The sequence below is a fragment of the Trachymyrmex septentrionalis genome, unplaced genomic scaffold (genome assembly GCF_001594115.1).
Source record: "Trachymyrmex septentrionalis isolate Tsep2-gDNA-1 unplaced genomic scaffold, Tsep1.0 scaffold32, whole genome shotgun sequence".
NCBI lineage: Eukaryota > Metazoa > Arthropoda > Insecta > Hymenoptera > Formicidae > Trachymyrmex > Trachymyrmex septentrionalis.
This window is the reverse complement of record NW_017305485.1, coordinates 711,164-727,421: the sequence shown is the minus strand read 5'-3', so window position 1 is coordinate 727,421 and position 16,258 is coordinate 711,164. Positions and strand designations below refer to the sequence as shown.

At 31.0% G+C, this 16,258-nt stretch overlaps 3 protein-coding genes across 6 annotated transcripts; 1 reads left to right on the top strand and 2 right to left on the bottom strand.

Annotated features, from left to right (window-relative positions):
• LOC108749863 (histone-lysine N-methyltransferase SETMAR) lies at positions 1-890 on the bottom strand. Its single transcript, XM_018488858.1, has one exon. The coding sequence runs from the start codon at positions 872-874 to the stop codon at positions 110-112; it is 765 nt and encodes a 254-aa protein (XP_018344360.1). The 5' UTR covers positions 875-890; the 3' UTR covers positions 1-109.
• Positions 891-994: 104 nt separating this feature from the next.
• LOC108749862 (traB domain-containing protein) lies at positions 995-4,350 on the bottom strand. 4 transcript variants are annotated; one of them, XM_018488854.1, is made up of 8 exons: positions 4,212-4,350; positions 4,043-4,140; positions 3,504-3,833; positions 2,757-2,992; positions 2,501-2,615; positions 2,288-2,424; positions 1,417-1,829; positions 995-1,179 (listed from the first exon to the last, which is right to left on the bottom strand). In XM_018488854.1, the coding sequence occupies exons 3-8, from the start codon at positions 3,823-3,825 to the stop codon at positions 1,008-1,010; spliced, it is 1,395 nt and encodes a 464-aa protein (XP_018344356.1). In that variant the 5' UTR covers positions 3,826-3,833; positions 4,043-4,140; positions 4,212-4,350; the 3' UTR covers positions 995-1,007. The 4 variants fall into 4 exon arrangements, with proteins under 4 accessions (XP_018344356.1, XP_018344357.1, XP_018344358.1 ...); XM_018488855.1 differs by having other exon boundaries at positions 2,757-2,962; XM_018488856.1 differs by having other exon boundaries at positions 2,757-2,941.
• A 3,929-nt stretch (positions 4,351-8,279) lies between these two features.
• Positions 8,280-15,257, top strand: LOC108749903 (TAF5-like RNA polymerase II p300/CBP-associated factor-associated factor 65 kDa subunit 5L). Its single transcript, XM_018488926.1, has 10 exons — positions 8,280-8,467; positions 8,547-8,701; positions 10,999-11,338; positions 12,580-12,812; positions 12,888-13,070; positions 13,141-13,296; positions 14,392-14,539; positions 14,623-14,791; positions 14,879-15,062; positions 15,134-15,257. The coding sequence occupies exons 1-10, from the start codon at positions 8,393-8,395 to the stop codon at positions 15,255-15,257; spliced, it is 1,767 nt and encodes a 588-aa protein (XP_018344428.1). The 5' UTR covers positions 8,280-8,392.
• The last annotated feature ends 1,001 nt before the right edge of the window (positions 15,258-16,258 follow it).

The window sequence follows — 16,258 nt, the reverse complement described above, 5'->3', positions numbered from 1 at the left end:
CTTGTAATCAATTTATAGTTTATACCAAATTATTGTTAACTTTAAATCTGTAATCAAATCTATAACCTTTATATTATTATAATATATCGCACATGAATATCTCATGTTGTTAAATCTGATTATGTGGTAAGTAACGATGACAATTGTCAGAACCACAAAGACAAGAAGTATCACTGAGATAATGGACGGAATTAACCATTGCACCACCAGCATAGTCAAAAGTCACTTCCTTTCCGTTCTCTATATCTTTAGATGCAAACAAGCATAATCGAGGCACGATTCCCTCTACTCTAATCGGGATAAGGATAGAGTTCGGGTCACAGCTATGATTAGCATAGCGTCCAATATTACCAAAATATTTCGGATCTATACAAGTTACAATAACACGATCTTCAGCATGTTCTGATACTACAAGAACGTAATTCATCATGTTACCCTGCTTATTAGCCTCAATTCTGCATCGCGCTTCCTGCAGACTTATTACTTCGCCAGCGTATTCGCAAATAAATTGACCTTTTTTTATTAACTTATTCGTAAAAAGACCGAGACCTTTATTGGCAACTTCTCTGACAATTAAACAATTTAACGGACCATTCTGTACTAATCTATTTCCACAATCTGGTCTACATTTACAACGAGCATGGCATTCAAATATCGGACCGATTAATTTCTCATCGACAATTCGAGCATTAGAATAATTAGCAGAACCGCGGGTACACGAGCAATTAAAACATTCAGCTACACACGAACAGCCTACAGCGTATTCTGCTTCAAAGTCTGCTGTATCTATCCCAGGCCCTGGTATATTATTTATTATGTACATAACGTCCGCTACAATATGTTCGTACTCGTCGGCAGAAGCATTCGCTTCCATGCTTACCGTAATTATGTATCAATAAAAATATCCAAAAAAGTCCGAGAGACTCTTTGGGATAAAGGCAGCACGAGATAAAGAGGAAAAATTGTTTTTTTAAATTAAGAACGACTTTTCTTAAATAAACAAAACCCTATCGTGCGACACCAACCTGTAGAAGTCCCTGAACCGATGACTTAAGAGATTGGAACGTGATAGCAGCGGGTACCGCTACAATTCTGTAACCTATGTAAATTACAACACCAAGTACAGATGCCTTAACGGTTTGCTTCAAAATTTTACCCGACAACGATGGTGGTGGTATTCTGCAAAAGACTGTCTAGTAAATTAATATGTAATGGGATACATTATGCTTTAATATAATGTATAAAGGATTCCTAAATTTTATTTTATTTAAACTTTATCGCCTACAAGTCATATAAATAAAAAAATATAACAAGAAAATATGATAACAAGAAAGAATACGCAAAATGTAGTTCTATAGATGCTTTTAGAAATATCTCATATAATAGCAATTATATGATGCAATATTTTTTACTTACCTCATGATAGGCGGTATATCGGAAGGCTTGACTTTACCCCAATTTTCAATGATGCCGGGTGTGTGTCCTAAACCGACGATTCCTACGACACGTGCTGGTTCGTAAGAATGATTAAAAACACAATGAGGCAGACATGACAACTGTAGAGAATTAGTCAAATAAATATCTCTCTCTTTCACAAACACTTCTCCCAACACTGGAAATTTCTCCTTCATGTTGGCAATTATTTCGTCCAACATCGATCGTTGCTTACAGAGTTCGACGTCCTCTTGAGTAATAGAATCTTTCATTACTGCCAGTTTCCACCCTAGTTTTATAGTCTGCCACCAGGACAATGATCGTATCGCACGTTGCATTGTTATGTTAATTGGTCGATCGGCCAAATGAATAATACAGTTTGGCACTTTCTTTGCCTAAGATACATAATAATAAATTCATATAAATTTTGTAATACAGATAATGGGTGTTTTCCAGCAAGAGATATAGATGACATAGAGAAATCGTTTCATTGAATATTTTTCATTTAGGCTGCGTCCCATTTACAACGCTCACAACGTTCGTGGAATCATTTCATCCTTGTCGTTTATCAAATGTTAAACAAGGACAAATGATGTTCGTGAGTAAGCATTGTAAGCGTTAAATGGAACGCAGTCTTAGTGACACAGACCAACACAAACATCGTTCTGTCTTTGTTCTTCTCATGGAATGTCAAGAAAGATAGAATGACATTTGTATCGACTTATGTTACTAAATAGAAAGCACCTTCTAACATTGGCAAATAACAAAGATGTTATGATTCTCTGTGTTACACTATATCAATTGCGTCTCTTGCTATAAAACGCCTAATGTCTCTGATTTGATGCATACTGACCTCCTCAAATGCTCTTCGGAATTCCCCTCCAGGTGGCATACCAAGTTCCTTGGCGACATGAGCTGCCATTCTTAACAATAAAATGTGTAGTAAGCCATCATATAGTCCTTCCCTCTTAATAGTATCCATAATAGTTTCTGTAAATAAGTTAAGTAGTACAATATGCCAACACAAATAGATGATGTATTATACAAATACAGAAACTCTGCTCACTGTAATCAATGTTCTTAGCATAGCCAAACAAAACTTCCTCATCAAGCTGTAGTATACCAACTCTGGCTCTGCACAATTCAACTGCAACTATGTGAGGCTGCACAGCTTGTATAATCTTTAAAAAAGAATGTTATTTTTAATTATATATATTAAATTATATATATTATATATATTAAATTTTTACATAAATTCATACTTAAAATTAAAAAGCAATATTTTATTTTCACAGAATAAAAGAAAGTACATATATAGTTACTTTTGACACATCATTTTGACTTTCAACACTGAAATGTGCCGTTCCTACTAAGTACAACTTTCCTCCATCAGGTGTGGTCAATAATGTGACAGTTTCTGGTAATCTCTCATCAATAGTAGGATCATACTCCCTTAGTCCGCTTACTGTGTTGCCTATGTTACTTCCCTTATTCTGGATATTGGAATCTGCATTAGACCCAATATTTTCTGTATTATAAATACATGGCCAATATATACCTAAATAGTAGGTTAAATTAATCTCAAAAACTATAAGAATGTACCTTGAGACCTTAAAATTTTCCTTCTACTTCTATACTGTTTTTGTGTTACTGACATTTTTTTTTAAAGCACTGTTCTACACACAATAGCTTAAGTTATGATAGCAACAATGGCTGATTTTATTATTAGATTAAAAAGATTTTATATAAGTGGGAAACCTTAGAATATTAGCTGCATCAAAGTGTCCCTCATAACTAAAGATACACTTGTCAAGTGAGTTTCTAACAACAGCTAATATAACAAAAGTGTTTGCAGAAATCTTAAAATTTGTTTTTTATTGCTGCATTGGATTGTACTTTCTTAAAACTTTCTTTCTCGCTTTTGTTAAATTTCAAACATATATCTACTTCACTTTCATGAGTAACACTTAAAGAGTGTTAGTATATGCTAATTCAGCTAAAAGACATATCTTTAATTTTTTTCACGTTTATATGGTAAATGTTTAAAGTGCATATAATTCGATAATTACCTTCATCAATAAGAATCATTTCATTATCAGAAGATTCAGTGCTTTTCATCTTGTTATCGTCATCACGATTGTCATCCGTGCTTACTATCGATAATGTACACGAAGACTGCGTTGCTGACTGAGAATCTGATTGTGTCATTCCACGTCCAGATTCTTTGGCAATCAATTCTTTTGTAACATTTTGTGTATTTAGCTTCGATGTATCATGATCCCCTCTTTCGTCAATTAAGTTGTAGTGCTTGTCCTTTATAGACGTTAATAGATCGCTCTCCCTTTGATCACCACCGACATGCTTATCAGCTTTAGTAGAAATGAATGCCATTTCTTTTCCTAAAAATCCATATATTCTTATAACATAATTATCTTTGTTTTTAAAAACTTTCTAAAATATGTCTGTTACAACTATATGCTAATAGACCATTGGAGCACTCTTGTACTCGAATAACATAAAAAGAAAGATACTAATTTAACATTATAGATTTTTATACTTCTAAAATAAAGAACATTCCAGAGTTCTCTTAAGAATCAAATTTTGTTACCGTTATATACGTCTTCTTAGGCAGCAGATGTGAATTGCTGCATGCTTTTAACCTCGTGGAGAACTGACACGTTTTTACAAAAAAAGATTCTCGCATCGCTATAACAAAAGAATTGTATAATTTATCTTCAATCAGGTTAGTCGTCATCATGTTAATCTCGTAAACTTACACGGCGGACAGGAATTTGGAGAAAAAAATAACGTATGGAGAAACGAGCATCAAGACCAAATCAGATGAAATAGATCAAGTCATCTAGTAGTAACACCTGTATAGGTATACTGGTATTCAGTGGTTGCGTTCAGTAGAAAAAGTAGTTTTGCACTGTTGTAAAATTCTTTAATATGATTGGTCTTGCCCTTAGTTCCTCACTGGATCTAAATGTATAAACCAATCATATTCAAGAATTTTACAACAGTTGCAAAGCTGCTTTTTCTACTGAATACAGCTGAGTGGTATTATAGATAAGCAGTTTTGTTGGTACCTTTCACGCCATGATAAATTAGCCAAGTATGCAAAATGCGTGTACGAAGCATATATGTAATACTTGTATATTGATAACGTTACTTAAAGAGCTCTGGTAAAAACACGGTGCAGACGATATCTACCTCTCACTTAGATATACTTAGGTATACTTGAAATCAATACGCATGCGCGTATTCTTAACCAACCTTATCCGCATGTATGGAAATAAGAAGTCCGATTATTCTCTATCTCTCTCTGTCTTCGCACACCTCTCACTCCCAAAAAGAGGCTGCGTTATAAGCAAATATATAGCAATATAGGAATATAGGAGTATACAGCAATATAAGAGTATTATATGATAAGTAGATTTTTTTCTTAAAATTCTTTATTAATTTTTCAGAGGTTCTACATAAATTTTAATTTTTAAATTTTTCAAAAATTTTTATATAATTTTTAAATGTTTTAGAAAATCAATTCTGATAAATTATATTGAATGACAGATATGATTTGTTGATTCTAACTCAGTCGGTCAATTAAGGGAATCCTAAAATCGTCTGTATTACCGATTAAATTATATAATTTTTATATAACAATTACTTTTTTCTCCTTTTACTGATTTGAATATCTTTTTCCAGAATTAAAGTATACGCATTAATATACGTCTGTGAAGTAGAATCTATACTAAGAATGACAAAAATTTCGAAATTGAAATTTCCTTTACCATCTCTTGGCCCAATATGGCACTCCAGAGCTGTCATGTTCATGTCATGACAGCATTTGCATCATATAAAAGATATGTGCAATCTGTACATACTTATAAAATATATATAGTAGTTTACAGACTAGTAGTTTAAATGCATGAAGAAACAACGAGTGGAGTTGGACTTAGATGTCTAATTAAAACATAATTATTGTTATACAAAAATTTAAGTGTGGCGTGAGTGAGATATTTATGTAGTACGATATGTCGTTTAGTTGAAAAAGCAGGGAGTCGAATATATGTTGAAACAAGGTGATAATTTCATTATTTTGACCAAAAGTGAACGAATTTATTATAATATTTATTGCTTAATATCGGCTAGTTTAGTTTACTAATAATCGATTCCTAGTTTTGTAATTGTTGCAAAATTCTTTAATATGGTTGATCTTGCTCTTAGTTCGTTTTTTATTGGATCTAGTAAATGTATAATTAATTATATTAAAAAATCATATAACAATTACAAAACTGCTTTTTCTGTTAAATGCAACCAAAGTCATTACAAATACTTTGAAGCAATCGTCCAATCAGAAAAAAGTATTTCATGAATTGATAAACCAAAAGAATAGTACTCCAGAGAAGCAGTTAGGCGTCATTAATATAAGGATACGATTAACGTGATGTTATAAATACTTTAAGCGTTCATGATTGGTCAATTTATAAAATTCTTTCTTCTAATTGGTTAATTAAACGCTTCAAAGCATTTATAGTGATTTGTAGTATTTTTTGTAATATGTATTATTTGTAATATTTTTATAATCGGTTCCTATTTTATTAAAACCGTCTTAAATAATGTCTTTAGATGCTATATAATATAGTCCTCTTGATTGGTTCATGACTTCTTAAGTTCATGACTGTAGACTAATATACTTAAAACGATCTTAAATATAAAATTCGACTATGGACGGTATTCATAGTCCGTTCTTATTTCAAAATTGTTTTAAGTAATGTCTTAAGACGCTAATACGCTCTCTGATTGGTTTGTAATTTCTTAAGACTGTATTTAAGACGGTCTTGACTGTACTTAAGACGGAATATAAGATCTGACTATGAATACCGGTCTAAGACATTATTTAAGAATAAAATCTGATCTTAAAAAAGAACGAATTATGAATACCGCCTTAAATATTGGGCCAATAATCGGAATGTTCATTTTTACCAGTGACCTTTGTTAGGCCGGAATCAGACTATGCATTAAAGAATGAGATTGAAGATTGTTTGACCAATTAGAACAAAAGGAGCCAAAATTTCTTTGTCCTCATTGGTGAAATTTCAATCTTTAATTTTTAATCTTTAATCTTCAATGCATAGTCTGATTCCGACCTTAAGCGGGAAGCACAGACTCTTGCATAACGTATAACACATAACACGTAATGCAGAAGAAAATGTATTAATCGAAGTTTTCCGTTTCTTTTCTTTCCATGAAATAAAGAACTCTGGTCGATTCAATTTCTTATGCCTCATGTGTTATGCGTTATGTACGAGTTTGTTCTCCGCTTTACACGGCACACTTAAGCAGGGAAAACAGACTCTTGCATAACGCATAAAACATAAAGCATAAGTCCGGATCTACAATAGGTGTTTTAAATCTTAAGCCGGAAAAAACTGATCAATTATAGCCAAATGCGAGAAGAATAATCGATTGTGATCCGTCTATTTCTTATAGCTTAAGGCTTAAAAATCTATTGTAGATCCGGGCCAAGAAAATCAATCAATCAGAGTCCTTTATTTCATGGAAAGGAAGGAAATAAAGGACTTTGATTGGTTCATTTTCTTATGCATTATGTGTTATGCGTTATGCAAGAGTCTATGCTCCCCATCTTAGGTCCTGTGCACAATAAAAGAAATAAGTAATTAGGAATAAAGAATAAACGATTTTAATCTATTAGAAATCGGATACATCGGAATATACGGTTAATCAGATTTAATAATATCCGTAGTTATGAAATTGGCCAATCATAGCTGTTTCTCGAAGAATGGAACGAATGTGATTGGCCAGTTTCATAACTATGGATGTTATTAAACCTGATTAAGAGTCGGTTTCACTAATGCCAGTTAATTAAATCGGCCATTAACTGATCAATTACATTTGCTGTTTAAAATTGACCAATTACGGTTGACAGTTAATTAGGCTTAACCGGCATTGGTAAAACCGGCTTTAATGCAGGGTCTGCTGCGAAGTCTATAATAACAGTCAGTAATAGATGAGGCTGTAAGAGTTAAGAAATTGACCACAGTCGATTATTCTTGTCACATTCAACTATGATTGGTCAATTTGTTACTCTTACAACCTCATCCACTACTGCTACTGCTATTGTAGACCACGCGTACTATAATGGTTATAGGATCTTAAGTCGTAAAAAATTGACCAATCATAATTGATTATTCTTCTCATATTTGATTGTGATTGGTTAATTTTCTTTTAAAACGGTACGATTTCTATTGGGTACTTTCTATTTGATGACACAAGTCGATACAAATCGACACAAGCGTCGTTCTATCCTTGTTGACATTCAGAGAATGACAAAAATAGAATGACACTTGTGTCGACTCGTGTCATCAAATGAAAAGCACCCTGCATTATAAGGATGTTGTGTAAATGTAGTCAATGTTGCTTTAATCTCGATTTAATTAACTTACTTTTTATTTTTTTTTCTAATATATTTATGGCATTCCAAAACGTTCTCTTTGAGGAAACTTTTACTGAATATAAAATATAGCATGCTTTTTTTGACACAGTCAACACGAGGGTTAAAATTAATCTACATTGATAGAAATAAGCTGTCTTCTGTTATTCATTGCAAGTACTAAAATCTACAAATAACGGAAACAGGGAATAACAAATTTTAACCTATCAGAAACTGTATTCTGATGTACACGATTTCTGATAAGTTGAAATCTGTTCAAATATATTATTGACTGTTCCTATTGCTTGTGCTTTTCAATTGTACATTAGGCTTTATATTTTTCTCCTTTCTTCCCCCTTTTGGGCGATCCCCAGCAGTTCCAGCACCAGGTGGGGTGTGCGTGCTTGTTTGTGCCCCGTGATTCGTATTGTCACACTGTCACGGATCCCGGTTCGGGGCACCGTCGCGAGATTCAGTGGAATTCATCGTCGCCGTCGGGCTTCGATGAAGATGAAGCGGATGAAGAGCGAGGTGATCAGCGCGACGATCGAGTCTTACTTAAAACGGCGTCATTATCAGGTGCGGTGTCTCTCATCGGAGTTTCACGCCGCGCGTGGTTTGCCATAACCTCCTTCACCGCTGTTGCATGTTTTTCCAGACCCACGATTATCGCAAGGGCGATCAGTTGTTCTGTCAGAACAGCGATCAGACAACATTGAACGCGACCGCGGAGTGCGGCACTTCGCAGGACAACTCGATCGTTTTCAGTGCCATCACCATTGACATCGCTGCGGCAGATCAGGCATATCAGCGGTATGGTTTTATAGAACTTAAACTCGTGTTCGAACTATACGACGTGTTTACTACTCCGTTTATTCTAGCGAGATAAGGCATTTTGTTGCTTGATCACGCAATGCGTTTAATCCTACTAATTCTAGATTCTAATATTTTATATTTCAATTTTTTATTCAGAATATAATGTGTGTTTGATATAGCTTTCATGCGATTCTGAATTCTCAGGAAACGGATTTCCAGAATTCTCAGGAATTAAAAATTAAATGCATTATGTTTATTTAGTGGTGAATTCGGTCAATTACACTATACTGGATTAGTATACTAAAGACTGCTTTATATAAAGTATTTAAATGCAGTGGCATAATATAATTAATTTGACAATGAAATAATGTATGTATATTCTATTAAAGAACATGACATTATTATTGTTATTAATTATTTAAAAATATTTATGTTTTTACATTTTACTTTGTTGATTTCATGTATAGTCACCTTTAGCATTAATTTAATGTAGATACATTTTCATGCTAATGCTTGATGCTCATTTTTAATATCAAAACAGGTCAGATGATCAAAATTGATGCTTGATATTTGTCAATTTTGATCACGTGACATATTTTAACACTAAAAATGAACGTCGAGCAAGTGACTGAATTCGCTATAACAGTCTTCTATTTTTATAATTTGTTTATTTATTCAATAGCTTGTTTTTGTTTTATAGGGAAGGCTGTTATAAGGATTACTAGCGAACTCAATTAGAACTTATTTAGGCCCAGTTTCACAGCTTATGATTAACTGTTAATCGAGGTTTAACTTATTTTAAATTAAATCGAGGTTAAAAGTTAACTATGAGTTGTGAAACTGGACCTAAGGTCTACACACACACACACAACTCACGGTTAACTCTTAACCAAGGTTCAACTTATTCATTGTCTCTTTCCAATTCTAGAATTGGAAAGAAATGAGAAACAAATTGAATCTCGATTAAGAATTAACCATGAGAACTGGATCTAAATGAGTCCCATGTAACCATCGGTTAAGTTAACCAACGGTTATATGGGGCTCATTTATGAAACTCAATTCCCTAACAGGAATACATTTTTTATGACGTTAATATTTCATGTATCATACTTTTTAAGCCTGTTGATTGGCTGCAGGCCAGAGAGAGGTTCTTGAATCTCTCTATTTTATAACCAATTGATAGGCGTGAAAAATTTATTGTATGATAAACACAGTATCAGCTTAAGTCTAGATCTACAATAGGTTTTTAAGCCTTAAGTCATAAGAAATGAATGAATCATAGTCCATTATTCTTCCATTCGATTATAATTGGTCAATTTTTTATAGCTTAAGGCTTAAAACACTTATTATATATCCGGACTAATACTTATTTTACAATAAGAGTACGGTCAATGCGATGCTGCAAACGCTTTGAAACAGTTTTTAATTGATCAGTTTGTAAAATTTCTTTCTTCTAATTGGTCCATCAAACGCTTCAAATAATTTTTAGCGAGACTTTGACCACAGCCTAAGTCATTAGTGATAAATTAGAAACCAGAAGCTAGAAATTGCCAATCATATTCTTTTCGCATTTGATTATGATTGGTCAATTCCTAGCTTCTGACTTTCGATTTATTACTAATGACTTATTGCAGAATGTGTCTAAAGGAACATATGGATTCTTGGAACTCATTTAAGTTTTTTGTTATTTTTAGTTTAAACAATTTTTTAATTTTTAACTATATAAAAAAATTGCAATACTTGAACTTAGCATAAATTTAGCATAAACATAATAATTAGTCTACGTAAATAGAACAAAATTATGAAAAATAAGATTGTGAAATATAAAATTTTTTTAAATCATAATATTTGAAAATTAGAAAAATTTTCTATTAAGACCCTTATGTTCTATTTAAAGTCGTTGTACACAAATCGACATACTTAAAAATGTATGTTTAATATAAATTATTTATTAAATTGCGTAATTGTTAATACATTTTATTGTGCTCTTTCGTAAAATATGTATTGATCATTTTATCATGCGAGATATTTGCGTATTACTTTTACATTCAAATTAAATCACTGTAATGACTTTAAACACATAAGTGCACGCTAGTGTGTCCAATCAAATTTGTTATAAAATTTTAGTTCGAACATTTTCAAAGTAGAATTTTAAGTAGAGTTCTATATAACTTAAATTTGAGATTTCTAAACTAACTGGCCAATGTTGATTAATGTGGGAATTTTTTTTGTATATAATATAACAAATTAATTTTGAGAATTGAAGATGCTTAAAGTTTTAATCTTGCTTTTAGATTGAAGAAATGGATGAGCGTCGTATTCAACGAAAAATTACGAATAGAATTGCAAGGACTTTTGTATCCGATATTTTGTCATCTTTATTTAGAGATGTTACATGCTGGTAATCGCCAAGCTGCAATCCAATTCTTAAAGACGCATCAGAATGAGTTTATGAGTGATACAGAGAAAGACTTTTTAGAGGAATTATCTAGTGTATTTTCGGTGCAAGACATTGAGCTGAGGCCTTTGGTAAATGCGTTCAGAACTAGAAAGTATAAAGTAGATCTGTCCGAATCGGCACATATTTGCCTGAGACAATATCTTACCAAATATGGACACATAATATTAATGCAGGTAATATAGTTAATTGGTTTTAATATATCCTTATTTACTAATATCTAAATTCTGCAGAAGGTTAATCTTTTCACCTTAATTATATCAATTAAAAAAGATAATTTAAATTAATTTTGACTGCTATACATATTTTAATTAGATATACAGTGGGTTTAGGACTCCGTGTACCAATTTGAATACGTACACGTTTTCTACCACTTGTACATAAATCAAGAATATTTTTCATTGATTTTATATAGTTTATGAATTCTGAAAAGAAAAAGTCTATTAGTTGAAGATTTTTATTTATCTTTGTAAGAAAATATAATTTATTGGAAAATGTATTTTAATGTGAAATTTTATTTAAAATTATATTATAAAAACATTTTTTATAAATTTATGATGACGATAAATATGTATTTACATTTACATTTGCGGTGGAGGAATATTTTATTATTTCCATGCTGCCGCGTGTATCTTACTATATATACACGGATCAAGCATTCACAAATATTTTGAAAAATGTTTACTCGTAAGATATATACCCATTTAGACTTATTATGAACAGCACAAAATGATAAAATAGTGTGGTGTCAAGAGATCGATTACGATAATTCGTGTGATACTCAAAATGTTAAAGAGCTTTTATTTTGTTTAATAAAAAATAAAATTAGTTAAACAATAAAAACAATAGGGTTACGAGCCAAACTAGATGTAAAAAAATATCTCCTGTTTTTCAAAAAATAATTTGACTTAACTATGTAGAAGGGATCACAAACATTTTTCTGATATTTTTAAAGATTGGGTAATGAGTTTTCTTTTTTTTTTTCTTTTTATCACTTATTTATATCTACATAATTTAATTATTTCACTGTTTGGTGATCTTCACTTGAGTTTACCATATTTTAAATTAATCATTTACGATGCGCAAACTCAGATTACACGATAGACAACTACCTCCATTTATTTCAAAGAATGATATGGACTGATTACAATATATTATTTTTATTATCTACATTGTTTAATTTTATGATCGGCATCATTGAAATTTTGTAAATTATTTAACATTGAGAATGACCTGATAAGAGTTAAAACGTCTATTTGAAATTGTATCTATTATTTATGTTAATTTATTAGTAAACATCTAGCTCGACTCGTAAGCCTACTGCTTTTGTTGTTTAAATTATTTGAATCATTCTGTTATTAAATTCAAAACTAGTTATTTTTAGCGATAAACTTTAATTTTTTATTATTCTGTTTAGATTATAAATACACACATCACAATAATTAGAAAAACAGGCAGCCTTCAAATGGATGGAGAAGTACCTGAAGAGAAAAGTCAAAGATATGAAACAAGTATTAATGGTCACGTGGAACAACCATCTGGTACTGGTGTGGATCGTGAAATGAGGGAATTACAGGAAGCTATACGATTGATACAACATAATTCTCATCAAGCATTAAGATTATTTACAGTGAAAAATGCTATAGAAAAGCAAGTAACAGATCATTATCTATTCTATATGATTCTTGCCATTACTTATATTTTATATCTTCATCATTATTGCAGTGCAAGTTGCGGTCTTATTGCACCTAAAATGGATAAGTTAGCTGTAGGTTTTAGTACAGCTGAAATACGTTTGTGGGCTATAGGCGATACAGTCTTGGTCAAGAAAAATGATAAGCAAACGTGTGTTCCGTCTACCTGTGATATATCACCATTTTATAAATTCAACGAGCAAGAAAGCACAGTGTGAGTTACATCTTTTTCTTAATTTGAGTGCAATATCTTATTAAACAATTACATAATTTTACGGTAACAGAAGAAGCGAAGCAGGGGCCATAATATTAAGAGGACATACGGATGTAGTACACGATTTAAGATTTATTCCAGAGGTAGATATTCTTCTTTCTGTATCGAGCGACAAAGATATGAGAGCATGGAAACTCAATAATTATTCATGTACAGCAATATATAGGTAAGCAATGCTATTTCTTCAGTAAATCCTTTTCTCTCTCCTGCAGGCTAATGATTCATGAAAAATTAAGTATCAAAAATATTCGCAGTCCATTTCATACAACAAATTTTTAACAGAATCAAATAAAGATAAATTTGTATGTTTTAAAGTAAATCTTTTTTAAATTAAGATCCCTGTATTGATTTTATTGAATATTTTTTATCTGCAGATTCATAACTTTTTCTAAAATAGGATTGAATAGAAGAATAAATTGTACAAAATATTGCACAGATAAAATATTGTATATAAGATGGTTCACTTAAATCAATCATCTTGAATATTTCACTTATTTTTAATGATATAAAAAAATATTTCTAATGAAAGTGGAACGGTTTCGAAGGAGACGTATTTTGGTCATGTTGTTTTTTTTCTAGATAGAAGCGTCAAAAAGATATAAAGGTCACTTCTACTTTTTAAAATGGAATTATGTGATTTTTATTTTTTTTAGATAATATGATTCTTCTAATTATTCTGCACATAAAAGTATTAAGATAGAGATATTAAAAATAGTTTAGAGATATTTCACATTTTACTCTGATACATTTTGACATAGAACATAAAATATCTCGTGAACTATAAATTTTTTGGCAATCATACCCTAATACTTTTATGTACAGAATAAAATGAATCAATTGACATGCAGAAAATACACAGTTGATCTTAAAAAAATTATGCAATTTACAATGTGCAACTACGTATTTTTTTTAAATAGTAACTGTGTTTTCTCCACACCAATTTCATATCATTATTCTGTGCATAAAAGTATTAAGGTACAGTTGCCAAAAAATTAATGCAGGACAATTAGAGGAATCATATTATGTAAAAAAAAAAAAAAAATCAAATTCCGTTTAAAAAAGTGGAGATTCTTCATATCTCTTTTTGGAGCCTCCATCTAGAAAAAAAAACAATGTGAAAAATACGTCCCTCTCGAAACCGTTGCACTTTTCATTTGAAATATTTTTTTATATCATCAAAAATAAGCAAAGTATTCAAGATGTTCGATTTAAGTAGACCATTCTGTATATACATTTCTAATAATGCTTTTTCTCATTGTAGCGGTCATAGCTATCCTATATGGTGCATGGATACCAGTGTGTTCAATTTATATATCGGCACAGGCTCACATGACAGAACTGCAAAATTGTGGTCATTGGATAGAACATTTCCCTTGAGAATATTTGCAGGTCATTTTTTAGATGTCAATGTACGTCTTTTAACCGTCATTAACTTATGTTTATTTTAGGATAGTATTGTGATATGATTTAATTTACACATCTTCTATTTCAGTGCATAAAATTTCATCCAAACGCAAGATACTTAGCGACTGGTTCCGCTGATAAAACTGTAAGATTATGGTCAAAAGATGATGGGAATCTATTGCGAGTATATGTTGGAGCACAATCGACTATTTACACTTTAGTTTTTAGTCCAGATGGTAAATATCTGGCTGCTGCAGGTAATTATGAAAAAGATATAAAATAAATTATCAAAATTACATCTAATGAATTATTCTTTAAAACTTAACTTTAAAACTGTTATTCAGGTGACGATAAGTCCATATATATATGGGATTTAGCAACTAATGGTTTACTGACTGAACTGAAAGGTCATAAAGATACAATCATGAATGTAGATTGGAGTTTAGATAACCAATATATCGCTAGTGCAAGCTTAGACGGAATCGTACGATTGTGGCCTACTCAAGATTTCATCAAAACATTGAATGGGTATATGCTTAAATCTTTTTCTGTTCTTAAACTTAGATTTGTTTATATTACATATTGTTTACTCTTTTCAGAGGATCGTCAACTACTATGTTGCAATCAGAAACACCACAAATTTATTCAACGTATTGCTCAAGCATTCTCTCACTGAATTATTACAAAAAAAGCAATTCGTTAATTTGTATCGGTACTAAGTAATTTTTTTATTATTTATTATCGTGCTAGTCGAATTTAAAACGTATTTTTAAATTAAATTCTTTTTTTTACCTGATAAACGGTATAATATTTTTTCAGCAAACTTGAAGCTGCCTTTAATTAAAGTTAAATTGATTTTATACATTATATGATCTAAGATTTGATGGTCCATGTGATAAGTTTTTACGGTATTTATAAGAAATGCATCACCTTTCAATGCGTGACATACAATTGAATCTTATTATACTCATTGATTATATTTTATTTTCCATTTTTAACGTTTTTATTATTAAAGGCATGTTAACGGTTTATTTATGTTAATTAAGTCCAATGAACGATATTTTTTTTTATTTTTATTATTTTTATTTTAATCATTTATTTTTCGTTTTAGTTTTCAAATGCTGCTTATATTGCACGAAATTAAATCTGCTGTTTACCATTGAATTTTTCACAATGTAATGAAAAAGAAAGACGTTAAAAAGAAGCCGATTTTTGTTCACAAAGATGTAAGTAAAAGAAATAGCTTTTTAATAAAAATTTTTTTATAGATTTCGATCTCCTGAATATGATAAAATTACTAAAAACTTAAAGTTTATGACACTTGGGGAACAGCTTGAAAAGTAAGCAAGAATATTGAAATTTGTTTAAATATGTCATATTCATGCTGAATTTTCAGGGTGTTCCCTATCCTGAACTTTTTATTAACATTCGTACTTAGGAAGTCGAAATCTATAAAAAACCGCTATTTTTTTTACTTACATCTTTGTGGGTAAAAATCGGTCTCTTTTAACATCCTCTTTTTAAGTATATTTAATTGAATAAGAAAGGAAATATAAATTAGTAATAATTCAACGAGAGAAATTATCAGGCATTTTTTTGTGTCTGTGTAATTATGTAATATAAGTTTCCTGTGGGAATATTGTCTAAGAACGATTTATGAGAATTTTTTGTCTTGTTATAAAGACTTTTTATAAGTTGTGAATAATGTAATTAAAAAGTAGCAA